Here is a 26,239-nt window from a genome sequence, read left to right as displayed (position 1 = left end):
GTAAAAGTAAAGAGGGGGAAAAAAAGCAGAAGAAAGAATATACCACTTTTGCATACAAAATATTCCTACTTTTTAGATGTTGAACCTCATTGGTTTATGTATAGCACTTAGGCTTATACCAGGAGTCTGCAACCTCCAGCTGTTGTAAAACTACAACTCCTAGCATTCTTCACTCATTGCTATGGGAGTTCCGAGAGCAGTCAAGCAAGCGTGTATGCTGGGAGTCGTAGTCGGTGGAGTGCTTGAGGTTGCTGATCCGTGGATTTTACCACTGCATTTATGCATCCAGTGTATTGAAATGGTATTCTGAACATATTCACAAAGACAAATCGGCATCCGTTCCCTTACCACCCGGACCCCTGAACTAATTGATGTTTCTACGATTAACAATACAGATGGTGTTCTTGCTTTGCATTGACTTCCAATGACTTCCCCATCTCCCCTGTATCAGGTTGTACTGGTCACAGATGGATGTCTGGGCATCGGAAGGGGCTCTCTTCACAACTCCCTGTCATCTTTGAGCCAGCGCAGTGACAGCAACCGATTCCCTCTGCCATTCCCTTTCCCTTCCAAACTTTACGTTATGTGCATGGCGAATCTAGAAGAGGTGAGCAAATGAAATCTTTCCGTGGTTTGTATGAGAAGCACCTCTGCCTTATTAACCCTCTCACTTTTGGGAACAGGCTCAGAGCAGACTTTCACACCTTGGTAGTTCAATGTATAAGGTTTACCCCAAATGACATAATAATGCCAAATAATTTTATAAGGTATCACTTTCCTATAGCGCTGAAAAACCCTATTTTAGTATTTACATGTATCACCCCCCTCCTTAACTTTAAACGCAGCCTCTGGGAGATTATCATCCACGTGCAGAACTTTGTGCACAAAGAAAGGTAGGTTTGAGTGCCCCAAAGATCAGATTGATGCTGTCTCTGCTGTCCCCGTGTGCAGATCACGGATAATGGTGATCTGATGGTCAGTCCATTTGATCAACCTCCGGGTTCCAGATGGCGAACAAAATGGTCACCAATGCGTCTTAGAATTTACAAATGACGACAAGACTTTTTAGTCTTGTTGCCATTTCCGACTAGACCTGCCGCCACAGCTCTGCAGTTGAATACAGCGGCGTGGCACAGGAGATGATAGTTCTTTGCCCCGCCGCCGATGTTCTTCTCAGCAGCGCAGTGGAGAAGGAGTCTCTCCCTCTCCCCTGTGCTGCTGCCGCCGCCAATAATAAGAGAGACGGGAGGAGGAGGGGAGGGGCTGTGGCCACTGCACAACTAATGAAGATAACTGACCTGTTAATACAAATACAGGAGACGGGTGCCGGAATCAAATAGCCGGCACCCGACCTCTATGAAAGGGAGCTGCGATCCGCTAGAGTTAACCCCTCAGGTGCGGTACCTGAGGGGTTAACTGCAGCGGATCGCAGCTCCCTTTCATAGAGGTCGGGTGCCGGCTATTTGATTCCGGCACCCGCCTCCTGTATTTGTATTAACAGGTCAGTTATCTTTATTGGTGGTGCAGTGCCCCCCCAACACCCCAGTATAATAAACATTGGTTCCGTCGTCGGAACTACCTGCCGGATCCGCCCATCTGGATTGGATATGACTGAAAGCATTTGTGAGACGCATCCGGATGCGGATCCAGGATCCATCTCACAAATGCATTGCAAGAACGAATCCGTCTCTCTGCTTGTCATGCGGACAGACGGATCCGTCTTTTATCTTTTTTGAATGCCGGATCCGGCACTAATACATTCCTATGGGGAAAAATGCTGGATCCGACATTCCGGCAAATCTTCAGTTTTTTTTCGCCGGAGATAAAACCGTAGCATGCTACGGTTTTATCTTTTGCCTGATCAGTCAAAATGACTGAACTGAAGACATCCTGATGCATCCTGAACGGATTGCTCTCCATTCAGAATGCATGGGGATATACCTGATCAGTTAGGGCTCTTTCACACATGCGTTCTTGTCTTCCGGCATAGAGTTCCGTCGTCGGGGCTCTATGCCGGAAGAATCCTGATCAGGATTATCCTAATGCATTCTGAATGGAGAGAAATCCGTTCAGGATGCATCAGGATGTCTTTTTGCTCCGGCCAAAAATCCGGAACACTTGCCGCAAGGCCGGATCCGGAATTAATGCCCATTGAAAGGCATTGATCCGGATCCGGCCTTAAGCTAAACGTCGTTTCGGCGCATTGCCTGACCCGACATTTAGCTTTTTCTGAATGGTTACCATGGCTGCCGGGACGCTAAAGTCCTGGCAGCCATGGTAAAGTGTAGTGGGGAGCGGGGGAGCAGTGTACTTACCTTCCGTGCGGCTCCCCGGGCGCTCCAGAGTGACGTCAGGGCGCCCCAAGCGCATGGATCATGTGATCGCATGGATCACGTCATCCATGCTCATGGGGCGCTCTAACGTCATTCTGGAGCGCCCCGGGAGCCGCACGGACTGTAAGTATACCGCTCCCCCGATCCCCGCTCCTACTATGGCAACCAGGACTTTAATAGCGTCCTGGGTGCCATAGTAACACTGAAAGCATTTGGAAGACTGTTCCGTCTTCAAATACTTTCAGTACACTTGCGGTTTTCCGGATCCGGCGGGCACCTCCGGCAACGGAAGTGCACGCCAGATCCCAACAACGCAAGTGTGAAAGAGGCCTTATTTTCCGGTATAGAGTCCCTGTGACGGAACTCTATGCCGGAAAACAAAAACGCTAGTGTGAAAGTACCCTAAAATATGAAGTTTAAATCCCCCCTTTCCCAATTTTACATATAAAATATATAAACAATAAATAAACAAACATATTGCATAGCGCTGCGTCCTATTAAACTATTAAATTATTAAAAAATATCTCCTATGCGGTGAGCGCCGTAACAGAAATAAATACCATGCGATTCGCCATTTTTTAGTCACCTTGTCACCCCAAAAAATAGGATAGGACTGTTCTATTATGGGCCGAACGTTTCATAAAATGCGAAATGCACGCGTTTTTTTTCTGATCGGCGTAGCGTTGTCATGATGCCAAAATTTTCATTGGGTTTCGATTTGGCGACTAAAAATTTAATTTGGCTCCTAAATTTTTCAGTTCAGGAGCCAATGGCTACTAGGTATTTTTTTTAGTCTGGAGCACTGACCCTCAGACATGCAGGGAAGATGACTTTGTGCCTCATCTGCACAGGAACTTTCTGTTACATCATTAATGGCATTGCGTGTTCTCTAGCAAACACTTGAATGCAGAAGCACTGGGGGTAATATGCAAATTAAAATTGTGACTAAAAACTGACTTTGCCTCCCTCTGATCTTCACATGTCAACTTCCTGTGTGATGCAGGTCATGTGGCTGCTGCAGCAGCGTCTCCCCCTTGCATCACATGACCCAGTGATGTGCGCACATGGAACATGTGACCATTGCAGCCAGTTATTGGTTGCAGCAGCCACATGAACTGAGTTAATTATGCTTCCCTCAACAGGTCTGGCTGTATGTGTTTGGGGGGGGTTGGTAGAAAGACCCCCTGAACATAGCGTTTTTGCTGGATCTGTTACTGATAATACAACCGTCTGCATCTGTTGTGAACGGATCCGGTTGTATTACCTTTAACATACCCAAGACGGATCCGTCATGAACTCCATTGAAAGTCAATGGAGGACGGATCCGTTTTCTATTGTGGCAGAGAAAACGGATCCGTCGCCATTGACTTACATTGGGGGTCATGCCGGATCAGTCTTGCTCCGCATCCCAGGACGGAAAGCAAAATATAACATGTTGCGGTTTTCTCTCCGGTATGGGAATGCAACTAAACTGAAGGGAATGCATTTTGGAACATTCCGTTCTATTCAGTTCAGTTTTGTCCCCATTGACAATGAATGGGGACAAAACGGAAGCGTTTTTTTTTCCGGTATTGAGCCCCTATGACGGATCTCAATACCAGAAAACTAAAACTCTAGTGTGAAAGTAGCTTTAGGTTGTCCAAGTTTACACTGTATTAGTAAATATGGGCCAATAGGCCTAGGGGCTTTGTGTGACGGGGAACTAATTATTTTGGTTCCCTGTGATAGTCTTATCCTGTGATGGCACCGCATGAAGGAGCGCAGTGTGCCATCAAACTCAGCTTATAAATTAACCCTTTCACTGCCAGGTGTTTTTGGACATTTTGCACCTCTGGTAGGCAGGACAATTTTCACACTTTGGACATGTAGAAAACAAAACTGTATTAAAAAAGAAAAATCATACTGACCCTCCCCCTCCCCCCATACCCATACATTTTCTGGTAAATTCTCAAAATGCCATTTGGCACCTTGTGCACAAACACCATCATGAAATTTTGCATCAAAGTGCATTTTTTCATAAAAGGGTAAAAGTATGAACCAAGCAGAGGGTTTTACGCGCCACACCTCTAACCAAGTTCGACTTGTGGAGAGTTCATACATACCACTTAAGCCTAAATTTACATGCACATATTAAAAAAATCACCAGGACTGAAATTCTAAAAAGAGAAACCTATAAAATACAGGGATTACATGCCTTAAAAAGTGCAACCCCAAAACCTATATACACTGCTCAAAAAAATAAAGGGAACACTTAAACAACACAATGTAACTCCAAGTCAATCACACTTCTGTGAAATCAAACTGTCCACTTAGGAAGCAACACTGAGTGACAATCAATTTCACATGCTGTTGTGCAAATGGGATAGACAACAGGTGGAAATTATAGGCAATTAGCAAGACACCCCCAATAAAGGAGTGGTTCTGCAGGTGGTGACCACAGATAACTTCTCAGTTCCTATGCTTCCTGGCTGATGTTTTGGTCACTTTTGAATGCTGGCGGTGCTTTCACTCTAGTGGTAGCATGAGACGGAGTCTACAACCCACACAAGTGGCTCAGGTAGTGCAGCTTATCCAGAATGGCACATCAATGCGAGCTGTGGCAAGAAGGTTTGCTGTGTCTGTCAGCGTAGTGTCCAGAGCATGGAGGCGCTACCAGGAGACAGGCCAGTACATCAGGAGACGTGGAGGAGGCCGTAGGAGGGCAACAACCCAGCAGCAGGACCGCTACCTCCGCCTTTGTGCAAGGAGGAACAGGAGGAGCACTGCTAGAGTCCTGCAAAATGACCTCCAGCAGGCCACAAATGTGCATGTGTCTTCTCAAACGGTCAGAAACAGACTCTATGAGGGCCCGACATCCACAGGTGGGGGTTGGGCTTACAGCCCAACACCGTGCAGGACGTTTGGCATTTGCTAGAGAACACCAAGATTGGCAAATTCGCCACTGGCGCCCTGTGCTCTTCACAGATGAAAGCAGGTTCACACTGAGCACATGTGACAGACGTGACAGAGTCTGGAGACGCCGTGGAGAACGTTCTGCTGCCTGCAACATCCTCCAGCATGACCGGTTTGGCATTGGGTCAGTAATGGTGTCGGGTGGCATTTCTTTGGAGGGCCGCACAGCCCTCCATGTGCTCGCCAGAGGTAGCCTGACTGCCATTAGGTATCGAGATGAGATCCTCAGACCCCCTGTGAGACCATATGCTGGTGCGGTTGGCCCTGGGTTCCTCCTAATGCAAGACAATGCTAGACCTCATGTGGCTGGAGTGTGTCAGCAGTTCCTGCAAGACGAAGGCATTGATGCTATGGACTGGCGCGGCAGTTCCCCAGACCTGAATCCAATTGAGCACATCTGGGACATCATGTCTCGCTCTATCCACCAACATCACGTTGCACCACAGACTGTCCAGGAGTTGGCAGATGCTTTAGTCCAGGTCTGGGAAGAGATCCCTCAGGAGACCGTCCGCCACCTCATCAGGAGCATGCACAGGCGTTGTAGGGAGGTCATACAGGCACATGGAGGCCACACACACTACTGAGCCTCATTTTGACTTGTTTTAAGGACATTACATCAAAGTTGGATCAGCCTGCAGTGTGTTTTTCCACTTTAATTTTGAGTGTGACTCCAAATCCAAACCTCCATGGGTTGAAAAATTTGATTTCCATTTTTGAATTTTTGTGTGATTTTGTTGTCAGCACATTCAACTATGTAAAGAACAAAGTATTTCAGAAGAATATTTAATTAACTCAGATCTAGGATGTGTTATTTTTGTGTTCCCTTTATTTTTTTGAGCAGTGTATATCATTTGAAGGCAGACAACCTGTCAATTTGCAGGTTTGTTGACTGTTGACAGCCTTGTCCACCTTCATATAACTTTGTGACAAACAGGAATTAGGAAAAAAAATGCATCAAAACTAACTAAGGGTCCATTCACACGTCCGTAATTTGGGTCCACATTCGTTCTGCAATTTGCGGACCCATTCACTTTCAATGGGGCTGGAACGGATGCAAATCCACATTTCCGGGATCCGCTTCTGTTTTTTCGGGATCCGTTTTTTCGGGATCTTCTATTATAGTGTCTGTGATGTGCGGATCCGCAAAACTCTTACGGACGTGTGAATGGACCCTAAAGCACATCCAAGCAGATGTTTACCCATAAAAGCAATGTACAAATAATATATCAGTATGTGCAAAACTCATATATACCACAAACGTATACATCAAGAGCTTGTTGTGCTCTCAAACGCTGAAAGAGGGCGTATATTATATGGTCATCACCCAAAATGTGTTAAAAATATATACTGTACAATGCAACAATCTACATTTTCTGAGAGTGCATAGCATAGAAAGTATAAAAATGCAAAAATAATTGATACAGCTTCTAGGTGAAAAATGCACTAAAATTCTAATTTGTCACTTAAAAAGATGAGGAGTGAGGCGCTGCTCAATTCTGCAAAACCCGCAGGAATGCACCAGCCAACTTTTGCATGAAAATTTAGGGAATTCTATAAGTGTATAATTTTATGTCCCCCTATACAAATTGCAGTCCTTCATAAAAATCCCCAAATCTAATATAATGCATTACCTAAGGCCACTTTGGCATAATGTAGCTGCTTTATTTCTCCTGTGGACCTCCTGCCGTTCCTCAGAGCTAGAGCTCCATCTCTCTGGTTCTGATTAGGGATGAACAAATCGACTTCAGATGAAACATCCGAAGTCGATTCGCGTAAAACTTTGTTAGAATACTGTACAGAGCGAGCGTTCCATACAGTATTATAATGTGTTGGCTCCTATGAGCCGAAGTTATTACTTTGCGAAGTCTTGAGAGACTTCGGGTGACTACTTCATAAAATGTATTTTTACCGAACTTCGTTTCAGTTGTCAGAAATATCCTAGGTGTTCCTCTTTGTTAATAAGCCTGTAGCTTGTAAAGGTCTGTATAACTGTAAAGGTCTGTATAACTGTAAAGGTCTGTATAACTGTAAAGGTCTGTATAACTGTAAAGGTCTGTATAACTGTAAAGGTCTGTATAACTGTAGCTTGTAAAGGTCTGTATATTTTACAGTAAAGATCAGAATGGATGGTGCGCCGTCCACGAGAGCTTGTATCCTTTCTCTTTGGAGACAAGCTTCATCTCCATCTATTTCTTTGTGGTTTAGATTATGAGAATGGAGGACTTCACTCACAGGTACTCGTGCTAAATTCCTCAAATCTTGGCACTACTGAATTAGATTTCAGGTTTCAGCTGAATTTAGAGCCGTTATGACCTCACTTTTTTCCTTTATGCCTCTCATTTTCTCTTTCCTTATTATAACCCAAGTGTTCGGACAGATATCTTTTGTGTTCTTTGGTAGGTTCCACTTTAGAACCCTATTGCTGTGTATGGATATAGACTCGCCAATGCTCTGCGAACATTCTTGATTGGATTTCTTATTTTTCAACGCTTTAATTTATATTGACTACATTACTTTTATGATTCCTTTATTTTTGAAAATGTTAAATAAAGAATAAAAAAAAGTTCAGAATGGAAAGGATAGGGGCAATGTAAAATGTAAAGGTTATTGATTTTTGTGCAGTGTTTGGTGCGACTTATTTGACGCTGTGATATGGACTCTGATAAATGCCTGGGTGATGGCTTCAATACATGCCAGAGGGTTGATTAGCTGAACAAGTGCTCAACTTTATTATTTTTTCTGAAGTATTGCAAAAGTGTTCTTGCAATTTAGAGGAGCAACCATTGGGTTCTTACGAACAGTAGAGGACTGTGTTCCTCTTCGTATGATTCTGAAAAGTTGATCTTTATACATACTGAAACAAGCGTTGTACCCCGTCTTTTGTCATCAGCTCCAAAACTCTGATTCATTGGACTGTCTTGAAAGGCTTATTGATCTGAATAATGGAGAAGGTCAAATCTTTACAATTGATGGACCTCTGTGCTTGAAGAACGTCCAGTCGATGTTTGGGTAAGTAGTGTCTACCTAGCTCTCTGTGACCTTTACACTTTCGGATTGTCTAGCTTGTGAGAGGTTAGTTCATAGGACCTCCATCTGTAGCTATTGGTAGAGTTGTCCTCTCATGTCTAGGTAAGTTTAACAGTCCATTTTCTCATCATGCAGAAAACTCATTGATGTGGCATACACTCCATTCCACGCGGTCCTCAAGTGTGGGAACCTCTCTTCAGATGTCCAAGTGTTCCCTAGGCCCGAACCAGTTGTCCTAGACGAAGAGATAGACCCAATGCCCAAATCCATTAACACAGGTACTTGACTGCGCAAGAATCGTGTCGGGGTGTGTTCACATAAAGCAACAATTCTTCAGAAGTTGGATGTTAACACAATTTAATAATTTTATCAAGCTTAGTGGCACAAAGTGTTGCCAGATCTGCTTATATAGAAAATTGTGGTAACATCATCCTGTTCTTTATGCATGTGGCTTGCGACCCATTTACCGCTATGTAACATCTGGCACGGTGTTCTAATACCGACGTGTGTTGTGCAAGCACTCGTGAATTTTGTTGGACACTATGGTACTGCAGGACTTGATGGCTAAAGAGCTGCCAGTGGGACCAAAAAATCCTTTGTCTTCCCAATGTTTAGACGTGAGAGCGGGCAAAACCCAAGTGAGCTAGTGACAACCCATGAGTACACATGGAAGCTCTCTTCCAGAACCAGTGTCGTATCTGTCCATTGGCTATGTCTGGTATTGTAGTCAGTGCTGTGTTATCTGTGGACAATGTGGTGCTATTTGTGCAAGTCAGCAGCCATGTTTTTCTAATCCTGCACAACCTCTTCAGGCACAGAGCTCTGCTGCATAGACATAGATGCAAAGCATAACACTCTGGATACCTGGAGCTTAATTCATGTTACTAAGGTTCAGTGCATGAGGGTGAAAACGCACGTTAAAGTAAAATTGCTTTTTTTTTTTTACCATGATTACTGCAGAATCAAGTCAGCCTGCTGCGTTTCTTGCTAAACTGTGTCAAAAAATGCTTTTTGACTGCAATAATGCATAGTAAAGCCTCATGCACACGTCTGTGGAACACTGTCCGTGTCATACCGGCCTGGATTTCTTCTGAGGGCAGGAGCGCACGGCGTCATTGGTTGCTATGACCAACCAATGACGCCATGCGCTCCTGCACTCAGAAGAAATCCAGGCCGGTTTCACAGACGTGTGCATGAGGCTTAACAGTATGCATGAAGTTCCTAAGCTCCCTCTAGTGGTGGCTGCTGGTAGCTGGAACATAGAGCACATTCTGTCAATCAGTCCTCAATCTAGTGTAAATGCTTTCATTGATTTTACAAGTAATGTTAATTTTTTATATCACAGCCAAAAAATAACATTTTTAGACTTTGGAGCCAAAAGGAACTTAAGTTAAGTTTACTTTTACCAGAGCCCTCTGCGGTGCATCAATCAGGAAAGTTAAAGGGATTGTCTTTTCACAAACAGCGCCTTTAATATAAAATATGTGAATGTGGCTACTGAGACCCCTGTTAGCTGATATTTCTTGGTGAATTTGCCTTCTGCTGAAACAACCCCTTATTGGTGTCAGGCATGTGTAGGGAAACAACGCCTTTAGGCCTCATGCACACGAACATATTTTGTTTCCATATATGTTCTATCCGCAAAAAAGTTAGAACATATCCTTTTCTTGTCCGTTTTGCGGACAAGGATAGGCATTGTTACAATGGATCCCCAAAAAAAACGGATGCCATACGGATGCCAAGCGGACGTTATCCGTATTTTTTTGCGGATTCGCGTTTTGCGGACCACAAAACACGTGGTCGTGTGAATGCAGCCTTATTGTGTTGGGCATGTATAGTGTTGACTTGCATGTGTTTATATAATATATATATATATATATATATATATATATATATATATATATATATAGTGCATGGCCCAACTGTGTGGCTGGCTGTATGCAACTAAGCCACGCCCAACCATGGCAGCCAGGGGGCGCATGATTTTACTGCAATATCATGTGGCCATTTGCTGCTGTGGGTATTGTGTGGCTGCATGCAACCACCCACATTGGGCCGAACCCTTAAAAAGGACCTTTCATGGGTCCAGACATTATAAAATAACTAGCAGGTTATGTAGGGCATAGTGCAGGGATGTAATATCACTTACTAGTTTGTCTGGGCGCCACTCCGTTTGCCCACTGTGCGCCTGGTATGCTAATGAATAGCATCGGTACAGGGAGGAGAAGACTGCTCTGTTTCTCAATGGGCGTCTCCTTCTCCCTGGCTGTAAGCGGTTCAATTGCAGCGGAGAGCGTCACAGCCTGGGAGGAAAAAAAACTATTAAGTGATATTACATCCCTGCACGATGCCCTACATAACCTGCTAGTTATTTCATAATGTCTGGACCCATGATAGGCCCTCTTTAATTTTGCAGTCTCTTGTTGGCAGTGTAACAGATAATCTGTATACTTATAGATGCAGCTGTGTTTTGCAGAATTGGAAATTGTGGGCTTCATTGACATTGCTGACATTTCAAGCCCTCCTGTCTTGTCCCGACACCTAGTTCTACCTATTGCCCTCAACAAAGGTGAGTGAGAAGAGCCCAGGATGTGGAGGCCCACTAATAAACGTGTCCTTATCATTCATTTCTATAACTGTTTCTCTGTGGTCTCTTTATAGAGGGAGATGATTTGGGGGCTGGACTCACTGATGATCTTGAAGATGAAAATTCTGCAAGTCAAATTGCAGGCAAAAGTCCGAATTTTTGTGTCTTGCTCCATGGTAGTCTGAAAGTAGAGGGAATGGTGGCTTTAGTGCAGCTTGGGTAAGTAAATCCTTTCATGGTTAGAGAGGATTCAATATTGCATGTGTCCAATCAAATGCTTATCCATTCATACAATATATATGTGTTTTTTCTTAATTTTTTATTTTGTTTTACCAGTGGCCTCCCATTTCCTCAGATTTCCATATTTTCCTTATAGCAAGTTCTTAGGACTCTGTAATGAATAGTCTTGTGCACAGTTTACTTTACATCACTCTTTGGGTTCTTGTGACTGCCTAGTAGTAGCAAATTGCCAACCCTCACCGAAGGTGACCTTTGTTTATGCTCCAGAGTAGACCAACATAGTCACCTTCTACATTTACAGAGGTGGTAGCACGTATGGATGACACGCTACAGTGATAGCTGTGGTGTGTTACAGGGCAGAGGGGAAAACCATGGCTTTCAATGTTTCATCAGCATCTGTCTCCTATCTACACTGCAGACCGGACTGGCACGGGATGCTTTATTCTCAAGCTGATAGCAAGAAGAAATCAAATTTAATGATGTCGTTGTTTGAGCCCGATATTGAGCCACTACCGTGGCTGGGGAAAACATCTCAGCTTGGACCCATATCAGGTATCATTTTGAAAATGAACTCATTGAAGGAAATTTGCTAATGAAAAGGCGCCAGAATTCTGGCTTAATGAGGGACATTAATCAAGGCTGGTGTTCCCGTATGCCTGTCTTTGATCCCTGTGCTCCGGAGTGAGATAGGCCAGTCGGTGTGAGAAACTGAAGTCTACTCTGGCTAGGGGCTAGCATAGACTTCAGCTATTACTTATACCAGTCTCTGGCATAAGTTATAGTAAATCCAGTGGGCCACGTGAAGCCCCATATCCTCTTGCTAAGTCCTGCCGCTTCAAAAAGGCGCAAATTATGGTGAAAATATGGCGTGCGCCATAATTTGTGACTTTTTTACGACACAATAGTGGCATAAATGGTGTAAATACGTTCCACCACATGTATTAAGCATTCTACGTTTTTTTTAATTTATTTTTTCTAACTCATATGACCAGGGGGCCGTGTCCTACTGAAAAGTTGTGATAACATGCACCAAAATTTTGCTGAAAATTTTGGGGTAATGTAAGGCAACTAATAAGCTTAGACTAGACGGTCAATAGGTGCACCACATGTATTGCCCAGCATCAGCCACACTGAAAAATCTGGCACATTTTTAGATTGCCGAGTCTGAAAGTTTACAGTGTTTAAAGAACGTATTAGTAAATCGTAGGGGTGCACCGAAATTCCGGCGGCCGAAAATATTGTCCGAAAATGGGCCTAATCCATTTCGGCCGATATTGTTACATATCGGCAGAAAATATGGGGTTTGGGATTTGTGCGGGCGGGCGCCGGGCGGGCGGTTTACTTTAAGTCACTGCATCTTTATTTTACCTTACAATCGCGACGCTCCAGTAACAACTCTGCAGGCAGAGCGGAGGGTGGCGTAACGTCACTTACTCACGTGACGCGCCTGCTCCGCCTCCTTCATTCATAAAGTGGGCGGAGCAGGTGCGTCACGTGAGTAAGTGACGTTACGCCGCCCTCCGCTCTGCCTGCAGAGTTGTTACTGGAGCGTCACGATTGTAAGGTAAAATAAAGATGCAGTGAGTGATTAGTCTGCTGTGAGCAGCAGGGCCGGGGCTGTTATGGGTAGGGGGATCGGTCTATGGCACTGCTATGGGGAGGGGGGATCTGTGCACTGTTATGCCCATAACAGTGCACATATCCCCTTTCCATAACAGTGCACAGATCCCCCTCTCCATAACAGTGCACATATCCCCCTCTCCATAACAGTGCACATATCCCCTTCCCCATAACAGCGCTCATATCCCCTTCCCCATAACAGTGCTCATATCCCCTTCCCCATAACAGTGCTCATATCCCCTTCCCCATAACAGTGCTCATATCCCCTTCCCCATAACAGTGCACATATCCCCTTTCCATAACAGTGCACATATCCCCCTCTCCATAACAGCGCCACCCACAGATCCCCCTCTCCATAACAGCGCCACCCACAGATCCCCCTCTCCATAACAGCGCCACCCACAGATCCCCCTCTCCATAACAGCGCCACCCACAGATCCCCCTCTCCATAACAGCGCCACCCACAGATCCCCCTCTCCATAACAGCGCCACCCACAGATCCCCCTCTCCATAACAGCGCCACCCACAGATCCCCCTCTCCATAACAGCGCCACCCACAGATCCCCCTCTCCATAACAGCGCCACCCACAGATCCCCCTCTCCATAACAGCGCCACCCACAGATCCCCCTCTCCATAACAGCGCCACCCACAGATCCCCCTCTCCATAACAGCGCCACCCACAGATCCCCCTCTCCATAACAGCGCCACCCACAGATCCCCCTCTCCATAACAGCGCCACCCACAGATCCCCCTCCCCATAACAGCGCCACCCACAGATCCACCTCTCCATAACAGCGCCACCCACAGATCCCCCTCTCCACAACAGCGCCACCCACAGATGAATTTCATTCACGAAAAAGAATTATTAATAAAATCATTAAAAAAAAAGTATTTTAAAAGTATTTGGGCAAAAAGGCGGTTTCGGTTTTCGGTCAAGGGCATCCTGAATTTTCGGTTTCGGACCAGAATTTTCATTTCGGTGCACCCCAATCGGCCCCATTATTTTTAATTTTGTGAGGTTTTTTTGTACATTTCCTTCAACACTTCATATATGGTGTCAGTGACCAAGTTAAATGGAAATAAATACACTTTGCTAGACACATTTCATTCTCTATTTCACCCTCGTTATCTTGTGATGAATACATTTCTTGGTTTATACATTACATGACTGATATAGCTGTAATGCAGTAAAATACTCATACTTTTCCATCTGTTTTATACTCAAGATGCCAAAGAGAACCCATATGGAGAGGAGGACAATAAGAGTCCGTTTCCTTTGCAACCAAAGTCAAAAAGAAGCTATGCACAGAATGTGACAGTGTGGATTAAACCTAGCGGACTGCAGGTAAGGCATATGATGTTTTGTTCTTTAAATTGCATAGAAAAATAGTAACGTGTTTAATTACTAAAATGTGCTGTTTTACGTCAGCCTGTTCTCAAGGCATTTGTAGCCTACTGCGCTGTAGGAAAAAGTCTGTAGGTTTAGCTTATGTTTCCGTGGAACCATTCTTTAACATACTGAGTCATTTGGTCTTTCCTAATAACTGCCACGTTTCTGCTGACGTTGCATGTGACTATTATGAGGGAAGGTTCACACTGAGTTTTTTTTAAGGGGAGATTTTGAGGCAGATATTCTTGCAGGTTTTTCAGCCAAAGCCAGAAGTGGATCCAGCAGGAAGGAGAATTATAACTCCTTCCTTTTATATTTCCGATTCCTTTTGAATACACGTCTGGCTTTGGCAAAAAAATAAAAAATGCAGGAAAATCTGCCTCAAAACCTTGTCCAAAAAAGTCAGTATGAACATACCCTAAGGCTACATGCACACGACCGTAAGTATTTTGCGGTCCTCAAAGTGCGGATCCACAAAATACCTATTGGAAAATACAGGCCATGTGCATGCTGCACTTTCTACTGGTCCTATTGTCAAAATTCCTATTCTTGTTCGCAAAACGGACAAGAATAGGACATGTTCTACAGTGCTCCAGACTAAAAAAAATATCATGGGGCCATTGGCTCCTAACCTGAAAAATGAAATTTTTTGTTGCCAAATTTAAGATACATATAATTACAGTATAATAAAAAAAAAGACGCGTCTTACCTTGTGTAGTTGCCCATTTGTCTCTCCTTTTGATTATTTCTAGCCCCATCAATCTCACCGTCCTTCATTACACCCCCTCACTGTTCCTCCATTAAAGCCCCCACCTACTCTCCCCCCTATGGCCACTGTGGTGTTCCAATAAAAAAAAAAAAACTGGGACGCTTAGGAGCATGAGGCTTCTTAGGCTACAGCCCACACAGTTAAAGGGGTTGTGCACTCATTTCCATCACCTCTCAGACATGCAGATTGACGTTGCTGATCATGCTTCCTTCATCCCTAGGTGCTGGGCCTTGGCTCATTCGCTTCCGGGCCTCCGCTGCTTGTCTTGGGTTTCTCCGTGAAAACTTTTATCTTGATACCGCTGCAGCCAATTACTGGCCACAGTGGAGATCGGCTCCCCTTGCATCACATGACCATTTAACATAATGCAAGGGAAGCAGTGATCAGTTATTGGCTGTAACGGCGTCAAACAGGAAGTTTTCATGAAGGGACTCGACAAGCAACGGAAGCTGGGAGCAAACGAGCCGGGACCAGGTAAGTATGAGTGTATACAAACCCCTTTTAAGGAGTTAATTTTTTTTAAGACTGGTTTCAAACCAGTATTCTTCTATATGTGACACAGAATGGGTTAAAATAATCTTCCCCACTGCAATCCTTAAAAGGCCAATCACTTAAGAGAGTCGTCACTGCAACCAGTGACCCCATCAGCAGGCATCACGTGTTGACGGGATCAGCATGACAGTGGGCTGGGGACACAGCTTTTATATATATATATATATATATATATATAGTGGTCCTGGCTACGGTGGGAGACCGTGAAGAAGAACGGAGGGGAAGGGGATGACATGACTGGCAACTATAGATGGCTGGGGTGTGCGGGAAGCCATGGCCGGGTGCGAGCTAAATGAGGGGCATGCCTGATGGTGAGAGAGGTGAAGAAGGGGACGGGAGGGAGGGGTGAGAGCGCGGCGTCCATGATGGGAGCGTGGGGCCGCGCTAAATAGGCCTCCTTCGCCCCTCCCACAAACGCAGGCTGAGCTTCAGCCTTACTACTTGTGGTCCTGGCTACGGTGGGAGACCGTGAAGAAGAACGGAGGGGAAGGGGATGACATGACTGGCAACTATAGATGGCTGGGGTGTGCGGGAAGCCATGGCCGGGTGCGAGCTAAATGAGGGCGAGCTAAATGAGGGGCAAAAGTCAACGGGTAGGAATGTAAAGGTGGAACTCATAGAGCTAAGCTGGTGAAAGCTTTGGCGATTTCGGCCCTCGGATTAGGGATGTAATGCGTGAAGCAGGAGGATTGCCATCTGCCCATTTTCTGGATGACGTGTGCTGGGACCCCGTGACTCGATGCTGCGGAAGCCGCGCCTATGCGAAACGAATGTCCCGAGATGGCCTTGGCATCGAACCCTAACCCGGAAGCCAAAGTTCTGATATGATGGATGAACTGTGAAGTCGTGAGACATTTGGAGTTGAAGGGAAAGAGAGGGCTGCCTGGCGCGGAAACTTTTAAGATGGCGAGAAGCTTTTTGAACACGGCAACCGGGCACCATTCATTGAAGGTCTGGAAGTAGATAATTTTAACTGGAGGTCCTACTTGGGAAGTTTTGGTGGAAGGGAGAGAAAGGGTGCAATGAGTCTGCTGCCAGACCAGCTGGTCTGAAGTGGGGCCTGCGTGTCCTGGAGAGCCAGTGAATTCCCCGGGCCGTAAGAACCCGTAGAAACAGAGATACATGGCAGCTTTGATCACTAAGCTTTTATATGGCCCGAAAGGATCGTTGTCTAGGGAGGTGGAAAAAGCCCTGAACATTGCCCCGGTGACTGGTTTCCTCCGGGACTCCGGCTTGTTGCTGCTCTTTTGGATCCCTCTAAGGGTGGATTTGATTGCCTGGGAAGAAAATATGGACTGGCTGCCTGGGAAATCTAAAGTGAGGAAGTGCTGTACCCCTGCCAGGTACAATTTGATGGTGCTGAAAGATAGGTGAAGGTCTGTGTGACAATAAGCCAGGAATGCCATGACATAAGTTGTTTGGTCCAGATGTCCTTGTGGGTGTCTGAGGGAGAATTGTGAGAAGGTTTCCCACCCGGTCTTGTAGTTCCTGGCTGTATTGAGGGATAAGGAGTTATGGATGAGTGACTTGGCAGTTCTAACATGCTTGCTCAATCCATCATCAGTGTCTCGACTGCCGGTGGAGGAACCCCTGAAGGATCTGCGTCTGGCATCACCTGAAAAAAAAAACGGGAAGTTGAAACGGGAGAGGGCATCAGCTGCTGTGTTTGCTGAACCCTGTATGAACCTGCATGAAAAATGAAAGTTGTATTTTAAGGCAAGGCATACTAATCTGCGGACAAAGGGCATGATTTGTGGGGAGGAGGAGCGACCTTTGCTGAGGATTTCTACCACTGCCTGATTGTCCGTGACGAAGACGACAGGCTTGTTCCTCCAGACCTCCCCCCAGGTCTGGGCAGCTGCCACGATGGGATAAATTTCTAACAGTGGAGAGGATTTGATGGAACTCTGGATGGAGCAAATCTGAGGCGGCCAGGGACCCGCGAACCAGTGGTTCTCGAAAATGGCTGCAAACCCTTTTGAACCTGCTGCGTCGGAAAACACGGTGGGAGAATTATCGTCCCAGGAAGGGACGAAGAGGGAGATGCCGTTCCAGCTGGTCAGGAAATGGTGCCACATGTGGAGATCGGCCGTTGCGGCGGCATCGAGGTGGATCAAGGAGTCCTGATCCGAGGCAGCAGGTAAAAGTTGCAGCAATCTGGAGATGAATGCCCGCCCCTGGGGCATGATTTTGGAGGCAAAATTTAACATTCCCAGAATCGACTGGAGTTCGACCTTGGTGAGGGTCCTGGCCGCGACAGACCTCCTGATGGAATCTTGGATTCTTAGAAGTTTTTCGTCAGGCAATCGGGCTTCCATCTTACCAGTATCCAAGATGATCCCCAGAAATGTTATGACTGAAGATGGACCTTCGACTTTTGCTGGGGCAATCGGGACGTTTAATTTTGAGAACAAGTCGAGGAGTACCTGGAGCTGATTAGGTGCTTGGTCTGCGGTCTCGATCAACAGGAAATCATCGAGATAATGGAAGACCCTGGAGCATCCGCCGTGGTTGACCAAGACCCAGTGGAGAGCAGTGGCTAATTGATCAAAGAGCCAGGGACTGCTCTTTGATCCAAACGTCAGTCTATCTGAGAAATAGTACCGTTCCCTCCACTTGATGCCGTAGAATTTCCATAAATGGGGTGAGACTGGAAGCAGTTTGAAAGCGTCGGCAAAGTCTGCCTTGGAAAGCCACGCGCCTGACCCCAGCTGGAGGATCAACCGGATGGCCTCGTCCAAGGGGGGGAACTATGAATGGACCCAGGAGGAAACCCTTACTGATCTCAGACTGGATGAGGGAGTCTACTGATTCAGGATCTGCCAAGGCGGAACGGAGATTGGAACCCTCCCAAGTTGTTTGCGGGTGGGAAACTAGCCCTGTATGGAACCCCTGTGAGAAACCGGAGACCAAAAACTGCACGAAAGCGGGATCGTGGTGATGTAGCAGGAGGGCGGCTAGTAGGTCAATGTTGACTCCAGCTAGTCATAGCTGTTTTGATGACCTTTGCGGACAGGACGACTGGGGGTGGGCCCTGAAACAAATGGTGCACACGTGCAAAGCCTTGCACTTTGAGAAATAGCAGTTGAAATTGTTACAAACTTGACTTCTGCCCAAAAACACTATGGGCCTGCCCCATTTGTCTGTGTTCTGCCCTGAACTTGAAGACGTGGAAGGGAAGGCCGAGGGTCTGCTTTGGGCCAGGGCCCCTGAGTTGGGACACCAGTCGGAGGAATGCAAGATGGACTGGCAATTGGCGCAGGTGGGAGCTTTGAGGCCTGCAAAGTGCCTGCAGAAGAGCTCCATGGTTAGTATGGACCAATCCGTGATGTGCCGGAACTGGGACAGAGCAGCGTCGGCTTTGGCAGAGAACGAACGATGGTAGTCGTAAAATGCGTGACCTCCGTACTTGTGTCCCAAATCAGTGACCCTGTAGAGGTAGGTGTCAAGTTCCTCTCTGCGGTGCGGTTGGGCCGAGCATAGGATGTCTCGGAAAAGGCTGAAGGCCAGCACGAACTCTGGAATGGAGAGCTTTTTATGCAACCGGGCGTCTTTGGACTTGAGAACCACTGATATATCTCCACATGCAATGGTCCTGTTCTCGTCGGAGTCGTGGGTAGAAATAAGAATGGAAGCCAAGTTAATGTATTTACCTGCCAAAATGTCCTTTCGGATATTATCGGGAACGAAATGTGATGGTGAAATGGTGAAGGAGCTGGGGGCCTGGCTTGGGGTTGGGGCATGAATGGCGGGCGGGCCTGGAACCGGAGAGGTGGGAGTGCTTGAACTTGATGGCCTGGTTTCCACCACTAGCAACCTGGTCTGCATATCGGACACTGAACTGGTGAGAGTCTTGATAGCGGAATGAAGCTGGGCCAGCGCTGTCTGGACCGTGGACAGAGACACCTGATCTTCAGCCGCTGAGATAGGCCCTGCCGTCAGTAGCCTGTACAACTCAGCTTTGCGGTCTGAGGCAGGATAGCGGATGCCTCTCCTGGTTAGTTCGGCTATGAGTTTCGGGATGGTCCATTGCCTGCATGAAAGAGTGCTTCCATGGGCCGAGCCGGGCGATTCCGGAATGGAGCGGGTCTCGACGATATCCAATGCGTGGGACATCGTGCTGTGGAAAGGAAAAAAATGGGAGGTAAGAAGGGTGATAGAGCCACCTGACACCAGCGAGTGAATCCGTGAAACCCTCTGAATGACACCGAAGAGTGACCGAATCCGTTACCAGGGAGAGTTTAAGAGGCCCAACCTACCTGATGAGCTGGCTTAAACTGCCTGAAGGAAAAAAGACCTGCGGATGCTGGCCTGATCCTAGGGAATGAAGTAGTGAAACCAACTTACCTGGACTTAGCTGATGAAATCGTAAACGGAAATGACCTGGATGAAAAAGGTGACCTAGGATTGGTACCTTGAGGAATTCGCCTAGCGAACTTTGAACCGAACAGACCTCCGGGGTGACCCTAGAAACATGGGGTGAGGTTCGAGATAAGCAGAAGCAAGTAGAACCTGACGCGAATCAGGGAGCGAAAGCTGGGTCGAGCTTGACCGTGCCTGACACCTGTGAGGTGCCCTTGAATGACCTGATGCCTTGTGGGCGGCCGGAACCCGTGAGCTAGCTGCGTGGCTAGAGGCGAAGCTCCTGAGGCGCATCGGAGCAACTAAGTTTAGGACGGGCCGAGTGAGTAGCGCGACCGAGCACCTGCTGCATGGCAGGAAGTGTAAATGAGGCGTGAGAACCTGTCCCTGATGCGTGTCAGGGTGGTGGATGAACCTGATGCGTGTCAGGAAAACTAACGTGGACTGCTACGTGGCAGACCACAACTGAAGCCTGAATACGTGTCAGGGAAAGAGAACGAGACGGAAAAGGCATCTGCTGCGTGGCAGATGATTAAGTGAAAGAAACATTTAAATTGACATAAATCTGCTGCGTGGCAGACAATAGCGTGAATGAACCTAAGGAAAAATTGACATGAATCTGCTGCGTGGCAGACAATAGCGTGAATGAAGCTAAGGAAAAATTGACATGAATCAGCTGCGTGGCAGACAATAGCGTGGATGAACCTAAGGAAAAATTGACATGAATCTGCTGCGTGGCAGACAATAGCGTAAATGAATCTAAGGAAAAGACAAATTTTGACATGAATCTGCTGCGTGGCAGACAATAGCGTGGATGAACCTAAGGAAAAATTGACATGAATCTGCTGCGTGGCAGACAATAGCGTAAATGAATCTAAGGAAAAGACAAATTTTGACATGAATCTGCTGCGTGGCAGAAAATAGCGTGAATGAAACAGACCATGAGGCTGCTGCGTGGCAGACAATAGCGTGGATGAACCTAAGGAAAATTTGACATGAATCTGCCGTGTGGCAGACACTGACGTGAAGGTGAAATTTAAGCGTCTGTGCACTTGCTCTGTATGCCTGGAGAGAGGATTTTTTTTTTTTTTGCACTGCTTTACTGAGGCCGAATAGCAGTGTTTGATTCTTGTTTTCCAGGGCATTGTGTTGATGCAGATTATGACTTGAAACCGCAGTTTAATTAATTTAGGCTAAAAATGTGCCGGATACTAAGCCATGCTGGCTGTCGGGTTCCCAGTGCCAGGGGTGTAGGCGTAATGGGGACCCGAGCGTCGGCGTTGCCTGGAGACCTAGTGCGGGAGGTGGGGCCAGCAGGCAGACATGTGGAATCGTTTGAAGAGCGCGGCGCCGAGGCTCCCAGGACAGGGAGCAGCTCAAGGCGCCGCTTCGCTTACCAGGGGAGCGCGGTTCGGGAAGGTAGAGAACTTCCGACCGGAGGCAGGAACGAGCACGAGCAGGAACAGGAACGAGCAGCAGCGAGGGTAAGCGTCAGCGTCAGCACTGAAACCGGAAGTGCAGAGACGTCACGTGAGAGCGCGGCGTCCATGATGGGAGCGTGGGGCCGCGCTAAATAGGCCTCCTTCGCCCCTCCCACAAACGCAGGCTGAGCTTCAGCCTTACTACATATATATATATAAAAAAAATATTACATTTAGAAAAAATATAATATAGCAGATAAAATAAAAATATAATACTTCAGGAGCTTTACTCTTTATTCTCAACACCTCTGTTTGCCTGTCAGTGAATGAAGACCTTTGATCCCAGAGGGATGAAACAATGCCCATATTCTAGTGCTGCTCACTGTGTAACTGTGGCTGGACATTCAGTTTGTGAATGTGAACCTCTAAGGTTTCCATTCACTATCAGCAAGCAGAGGTGTGGGAAAGGTAGGAGACCTCCTCTGGCAGCTGAACTAGCCTGTGCATCAATATAATGCTATGCGACCCGGTTAGTGCTATGCAGACGAGGACGGGGATCCCACCGACATACTGTGCTGTGAAACCAGCACAGCCGGTGCTTATAGATGTTCTAACAGGGTTTACCGATCTCTGGCTTCTTGTGACCTCATGGGGACCCAGTCCTATAAAACACACTAATAAATCTGCATGCCTAGTGCCATCCGCTGTGGACAGTGCGGGAGCTCTGTGCGGCCCTAGTTGACATGTCTCCAGAAGCTCACTTCCCCCAGCAGCTCAGCTCCACAGCAGATTCAAACTTGCTAGACTGCTGGAGGCGGGAGCCCAAGCCCCGCCCACCCTCTATGCCGCGTAGTATGAGGGGCGGATCTTCACCCAGCAGACGTCTGCAGCGTGTGTCTGCTGGATGAAAGCCTTTTTTTCTTAGAGGCAGAGCATGGAGGGTCTAGGCGCAAATAAAGAGACAAGACTACAAAGTCTTGTCGCCATTTTGCAATTCTAAGTCGCATTGGCGACCATTTTGGTCGCCATCTGGAGCGCTGTTCTATAATTTGCAGCACAGATGTCATCTGTGTGTGTGTTGTCCACATCTGCGTGCTGTCTACATTTTTTTGCGGACCCATAGAAATGAATAGGTCCACGTGCGATCCACAAAATGTGGGTCAGATGTGGACCCAAAATAGTTGTGTGAACGAGGCCTAAAGCTGCATCCCCTTTGTTTCTGACACTTTGCAGTTTAGAAAAAAAAAAACTGAACTCAGTTGCTGTCAGTGCATTTGTGCCAGAAATCTGGTGGGAACGTTCCTTCCATGACATTGCTTCTTTTCTCCTGTAGACTGATGTGCAGAAGATCCTGAGGAATGCCAGGAAACTTCCAGAGAAGACTCAAACCTTCTATAAGGTGAGATGCAGGTGACCTGCCCGGTCTCCATAGTCATTATCACTAGGAAATTGTAATCGAAAGAGCGACTGAACAGCAAAAAAACCACCCCACAAGTAATTGTGTCACACTACAGCCTGTCCACAACCTGACTGCTGGCCTACACAATGCAGATTGCGTAGGCTTCATTTAGCGGTGTGTTCCTCCTTTTAGTAAGGGGAGCCTGGTTTGCAAATTGCACATGGGTGTTCTGCATGTCACCCTTCTCAGGTTCCATGATTTCATATTCATTATATTGCTTTATTATGTAACACTTTTATCTGATTTCACATTTCTCTCAGGAACTGAATCGACTGAGGAAAGCAGCCCTTGCCTTTGGATTCCTGGACTTGCTAAAGGGAGTGTCTGATATGTTGGAACGAGAGTGCACTCTGCTGCCGGACTCGGCTCACCCGGATGCGGCCTTCCAGCTCTCGCATGCAGCGGCACAGCTCAAACTGGCCAGCACCGGGAGCTCTGAACATGCGGCTTATGACCAGAATATAGTACCTCTGCAAACAGACTTCTCTGGACGAGGCTGTGATAGGATGTGAGGAACTGGTTCTTGTGGTATTTAGTGAAGATTTAGCATCGTTCATGGTGACGGCTTTGGCTACATGAGTGAAGCATACAGCACCACACAACAGGAAGCCGATACTGAATGGTCAGAGGCCGGACAGAAAGGACCATTGGTAGCGGTTAAAATAAAATGAATGGACATTAGGATTACAGCAAGGAGTCTTCAGATCCTGTGTATGTGAGCTGCTGGAAGACTTGTACATATTACTATACTGGCTTTAAGAACACAACAGGTGTGGTTCCCTCCAGAAATATCGCTTTTTATCACTTTTTTAACATTCCATGCATGGGGCACTACACCATAACACGGAGGTAAAAGTACTGGACTATCGACTACTGGTAGAATACCTAAACCCCAGACTATGGAAGTGATTTGGACTTTTTTCCTATTTGTACAGGAGGAGATTTTTCTACACCTAAAAATATGACAAGATTTTTTTTTTTTTAAAAGACAAATTCTGGCCTTCATCTATTCAGTGCAGTCTTGAAAATGAGAAGTGACATGATTGAGCAGAGAACCATTCTTATGCATAACGCTCTTTACACTGCCCGATGTTTCGGCAAATTATCACTAAAAAGGGCTTGTACAAGCGTTAAGTTAGTGATAATCTGCCAGTGTAAAGGTCCTGACAATTACCTGATGATCGAGGGAAACGCTCATTCCAGGGGTGCACCACCAATGAGGCCAGGTGAGGTGATCGCCTCAGGCAGCGCCAGTTAGGGGCAAGAGGGGGGCAGCGGAAGGGCCATGAGCAATGATCGCTTTCATTGTGGCAAAGGGGTTGGGTTAAGAAATTGGCAGTGGGAGGGGCGCTGTTTCAGTTTTCGCCTCAGACAGCAGAAAGACTAGGTGAGCCAGGTCATCAGGTAATATGATCCTTGGTGTGGACACCTAAATCATTTGCTGGCAGCAGATCGTGCCTTCTAAACAGCACAATGATTCTGAATGGGGACGAGTGATGGCATTAGCAATCGCTCCTCCCCATACTGTGGAAGAGATCGCTGCATGTAAATACAGTGGTCCCTTTCACTGACGAGCAGGTGATTCTTGGGAAGAAATGCTACCTTCCTGACAATCGCTTGCTACATTGGGCCACATAAAGCCCTTTAGGTTTCTAGGATTATAATTATCGTTAGTGCTGCCTTACCTTAGATACTGTGTAAATACTCGAGCAGTTACTACCTGATCCATCAATGTCATTGAATGAATTTTCTATGTATTACAAACATCCCCCCACCCCTGCTCATTTTGTGTGGACCCGTCAAAATACCCACTTTATAATGTACTCACCATTTCAAAGTGCTGTGTATCCACTGCTTTCCGAACCATGACTTGATGTCACATCCATCTTTGTATGCCTGAAGTCTCTGGCCTGGACGGGCATGTCATGGTGGCTCTGCAGTGGATGGGACTGTAATCCTCTGGACTGAATCCTTCATCAGCATACGCTGATGCGGAGAGTCTGCTTTGCGCATGTGCTGATAGATGAGTGTTGGAAGATTGGGAAGTTATGGAAAAATAACTTTTGCTGAATATTGATCATGAAATAAAGGAAATCTTGCATCATTACATTTTTGTGCTGCCCTAGTTTTGGATAAACCATGGGGGTCATTTACTATGGGAAATTATTTCTGGCGCAAAGCTTATTTCTAGATAACCTTTGTGCCACAATCTGTAACTTTTCCCTGCTCACACTAGGTCTAAAAAAAGTGGCCGGCAGGCCCGTCTACGCCTTGTTTTAGTCGAAAATGGTCTAAATTTAAGCCAGAAAGGAAGCTGTCTTACATTTAGACCGGCACTGGATACTCCGAAGTTATGAAGAGGCCAGCGTCTCTACATAACTTTGGCAGATCCATCACCAGCGCAGGGACTTATTAAGACCTGTGTCCAAAATGCCGGTCTTAATAAATGACCCCCTATGTGTCTATGATGGGGATAGCCCTTTTAATAGATAACTTATTACCTACGAATCAGTAGATGATAAAAGAAATATATGATGCATATGGTAAGCTAACTGTAAAAAACAATACTAAATCATACACCATAGCATACAGTGGTATGCAAATGTTTGGGCACCCCCTGATCAAAATTACTGTTAGGCCCCTTTCACACGAGGAAGTTTTCCGCGCAGGTGCAATGCGTGATGTGAACGCATAGCACCCGCACTGAATCCTAACCCATTCATTTCAATGGGTCTGTGTACATAAGCATTTTTTTTTTTCACGCATCAGTTTTGCGTTGCGAGAAAAAGCAGCATGTTCTATAGTCTGTGTTTTTCACGCAGCCCTGGTCCCATAGAAGTGAATGGGGCTTTAGTGAAAAACACATTGCATCCGCAAGCAAGTGCGGATGCAATGCGTTTTTCAGATAGTTGCTAAGAGATGTTGTTTGTAAACTTTCACTTTTTTTATCGCGCATCAAAACGCATAGCACCCACGCGGAAAAAACTAAACATAATCGCAGACAAAACTGACTGAACTTGCTTGCAAAATGGTTTGTTTCACTGAACGTATCCGGAGCCAAGCCGTCACGCTCGTGTGAAAGAGACCTTACTGTGAAAAACTTGATTTTATTGCGACAGGAGGCTCCCATTGTGCAAAACTTTCTTTACTACTCCCATTAGCAGCAAGAATAAGTATTATAACTGATACTAAATATGTAAATGAGGAAGTCCAGATAGCCAATCAGTGATCTTATTAGTGTATAAGAGGTGGTGATGGTATAGATTCTGCCTCTTTCTTGCTGCTCCCAACCAAAGAAGATACGTATTAGTAGTTTCATCTTTCTATATATTACTATTTGTATTTCTAAATGCATAAATGTAATTTACAGGTGTTTATTTCGGTATCTGCATGCAGTGTTTTCACTGGCGCATTTCCCCAGTCAGACACTGTATCCTCAGCCGCCGTTTTCATTGCGGTAGTGAGTCTCTTTTCACTGAGTTAATAAATCTCCCCCTGCTCGCTTTATCTACCTAATTCGGCCTTC

General features: G+C 46.2%; 1 protein-coding gene across 2 annotated transcripts in view; it reads left to right on the top strand.

The window, feature by feature from the left end:
- Positions 1-24,788, top strand: part of INTS14 (integrator complex subunit 14) — a 30,270-nt gene extending 5,482 nt beyond the window's left edge. For both annotated transcript variants that reach the window (XM_040414283.1, XM_040414284.1), the window contains exons 4-13: positions 452-607; positions 8,176-8,294; positions 8,448-8,590; positions 10,789-10,881; positions 10,974-11,118; positions 11,558-11,691; positions 13,987-14,105; positions 22,588-22,653; positions 22,974-24,258; positions 24,292-24,788. In XM_040414283.1, the coding sequence (XP_040270217.1) occupies positions 452-607; positions 8,176-8,294; positions 8,448-8,590; positions 10,789-10,881; positions 10,974-11,118; positions 11,558-11,691; positions 13,987-14,105; positions 22,588-22,653; positions 22,974-23,225 (1,227 nt within the window). In that variant the 3' untranslated portion in view covers positions 23,226-24,258; positions 24,292-24,788. The remainder of the gene's footprint in view (positions 1-451; positions 608-8,175; positions 8,295-8,447; positions 8,591-10,788; positions 10,882-10,973; positions 11,119-11,557; positions 11,692-13,986; positions 14,106-22,587; positions 22,654-22,973; positions 24,259-24,291) is intronic.
- The last annotated feature ends 1,451 nt before the right edge of the window (positions 24,789-26,239 follow it).

The sequence above is a fragment of the Bufo bufo genome, chromosome 1 (assembly GCF_905171765.1).
Source record: "Bufo bufo chromosome 1, aBufBuf1.1, whole genome shotgun sequence".
NCBI classification, from domain to species: Eukaryota; Metazoa; Chordata; class Amphibia; order Anura; family Bufonidae; genus Bufo; species Bufo bufo.
The sequence above is the reverse complement of the archived record's forward strand: the minus strand, read 5'-3'. Positions and strand labels throughout refer to the sequence as shown.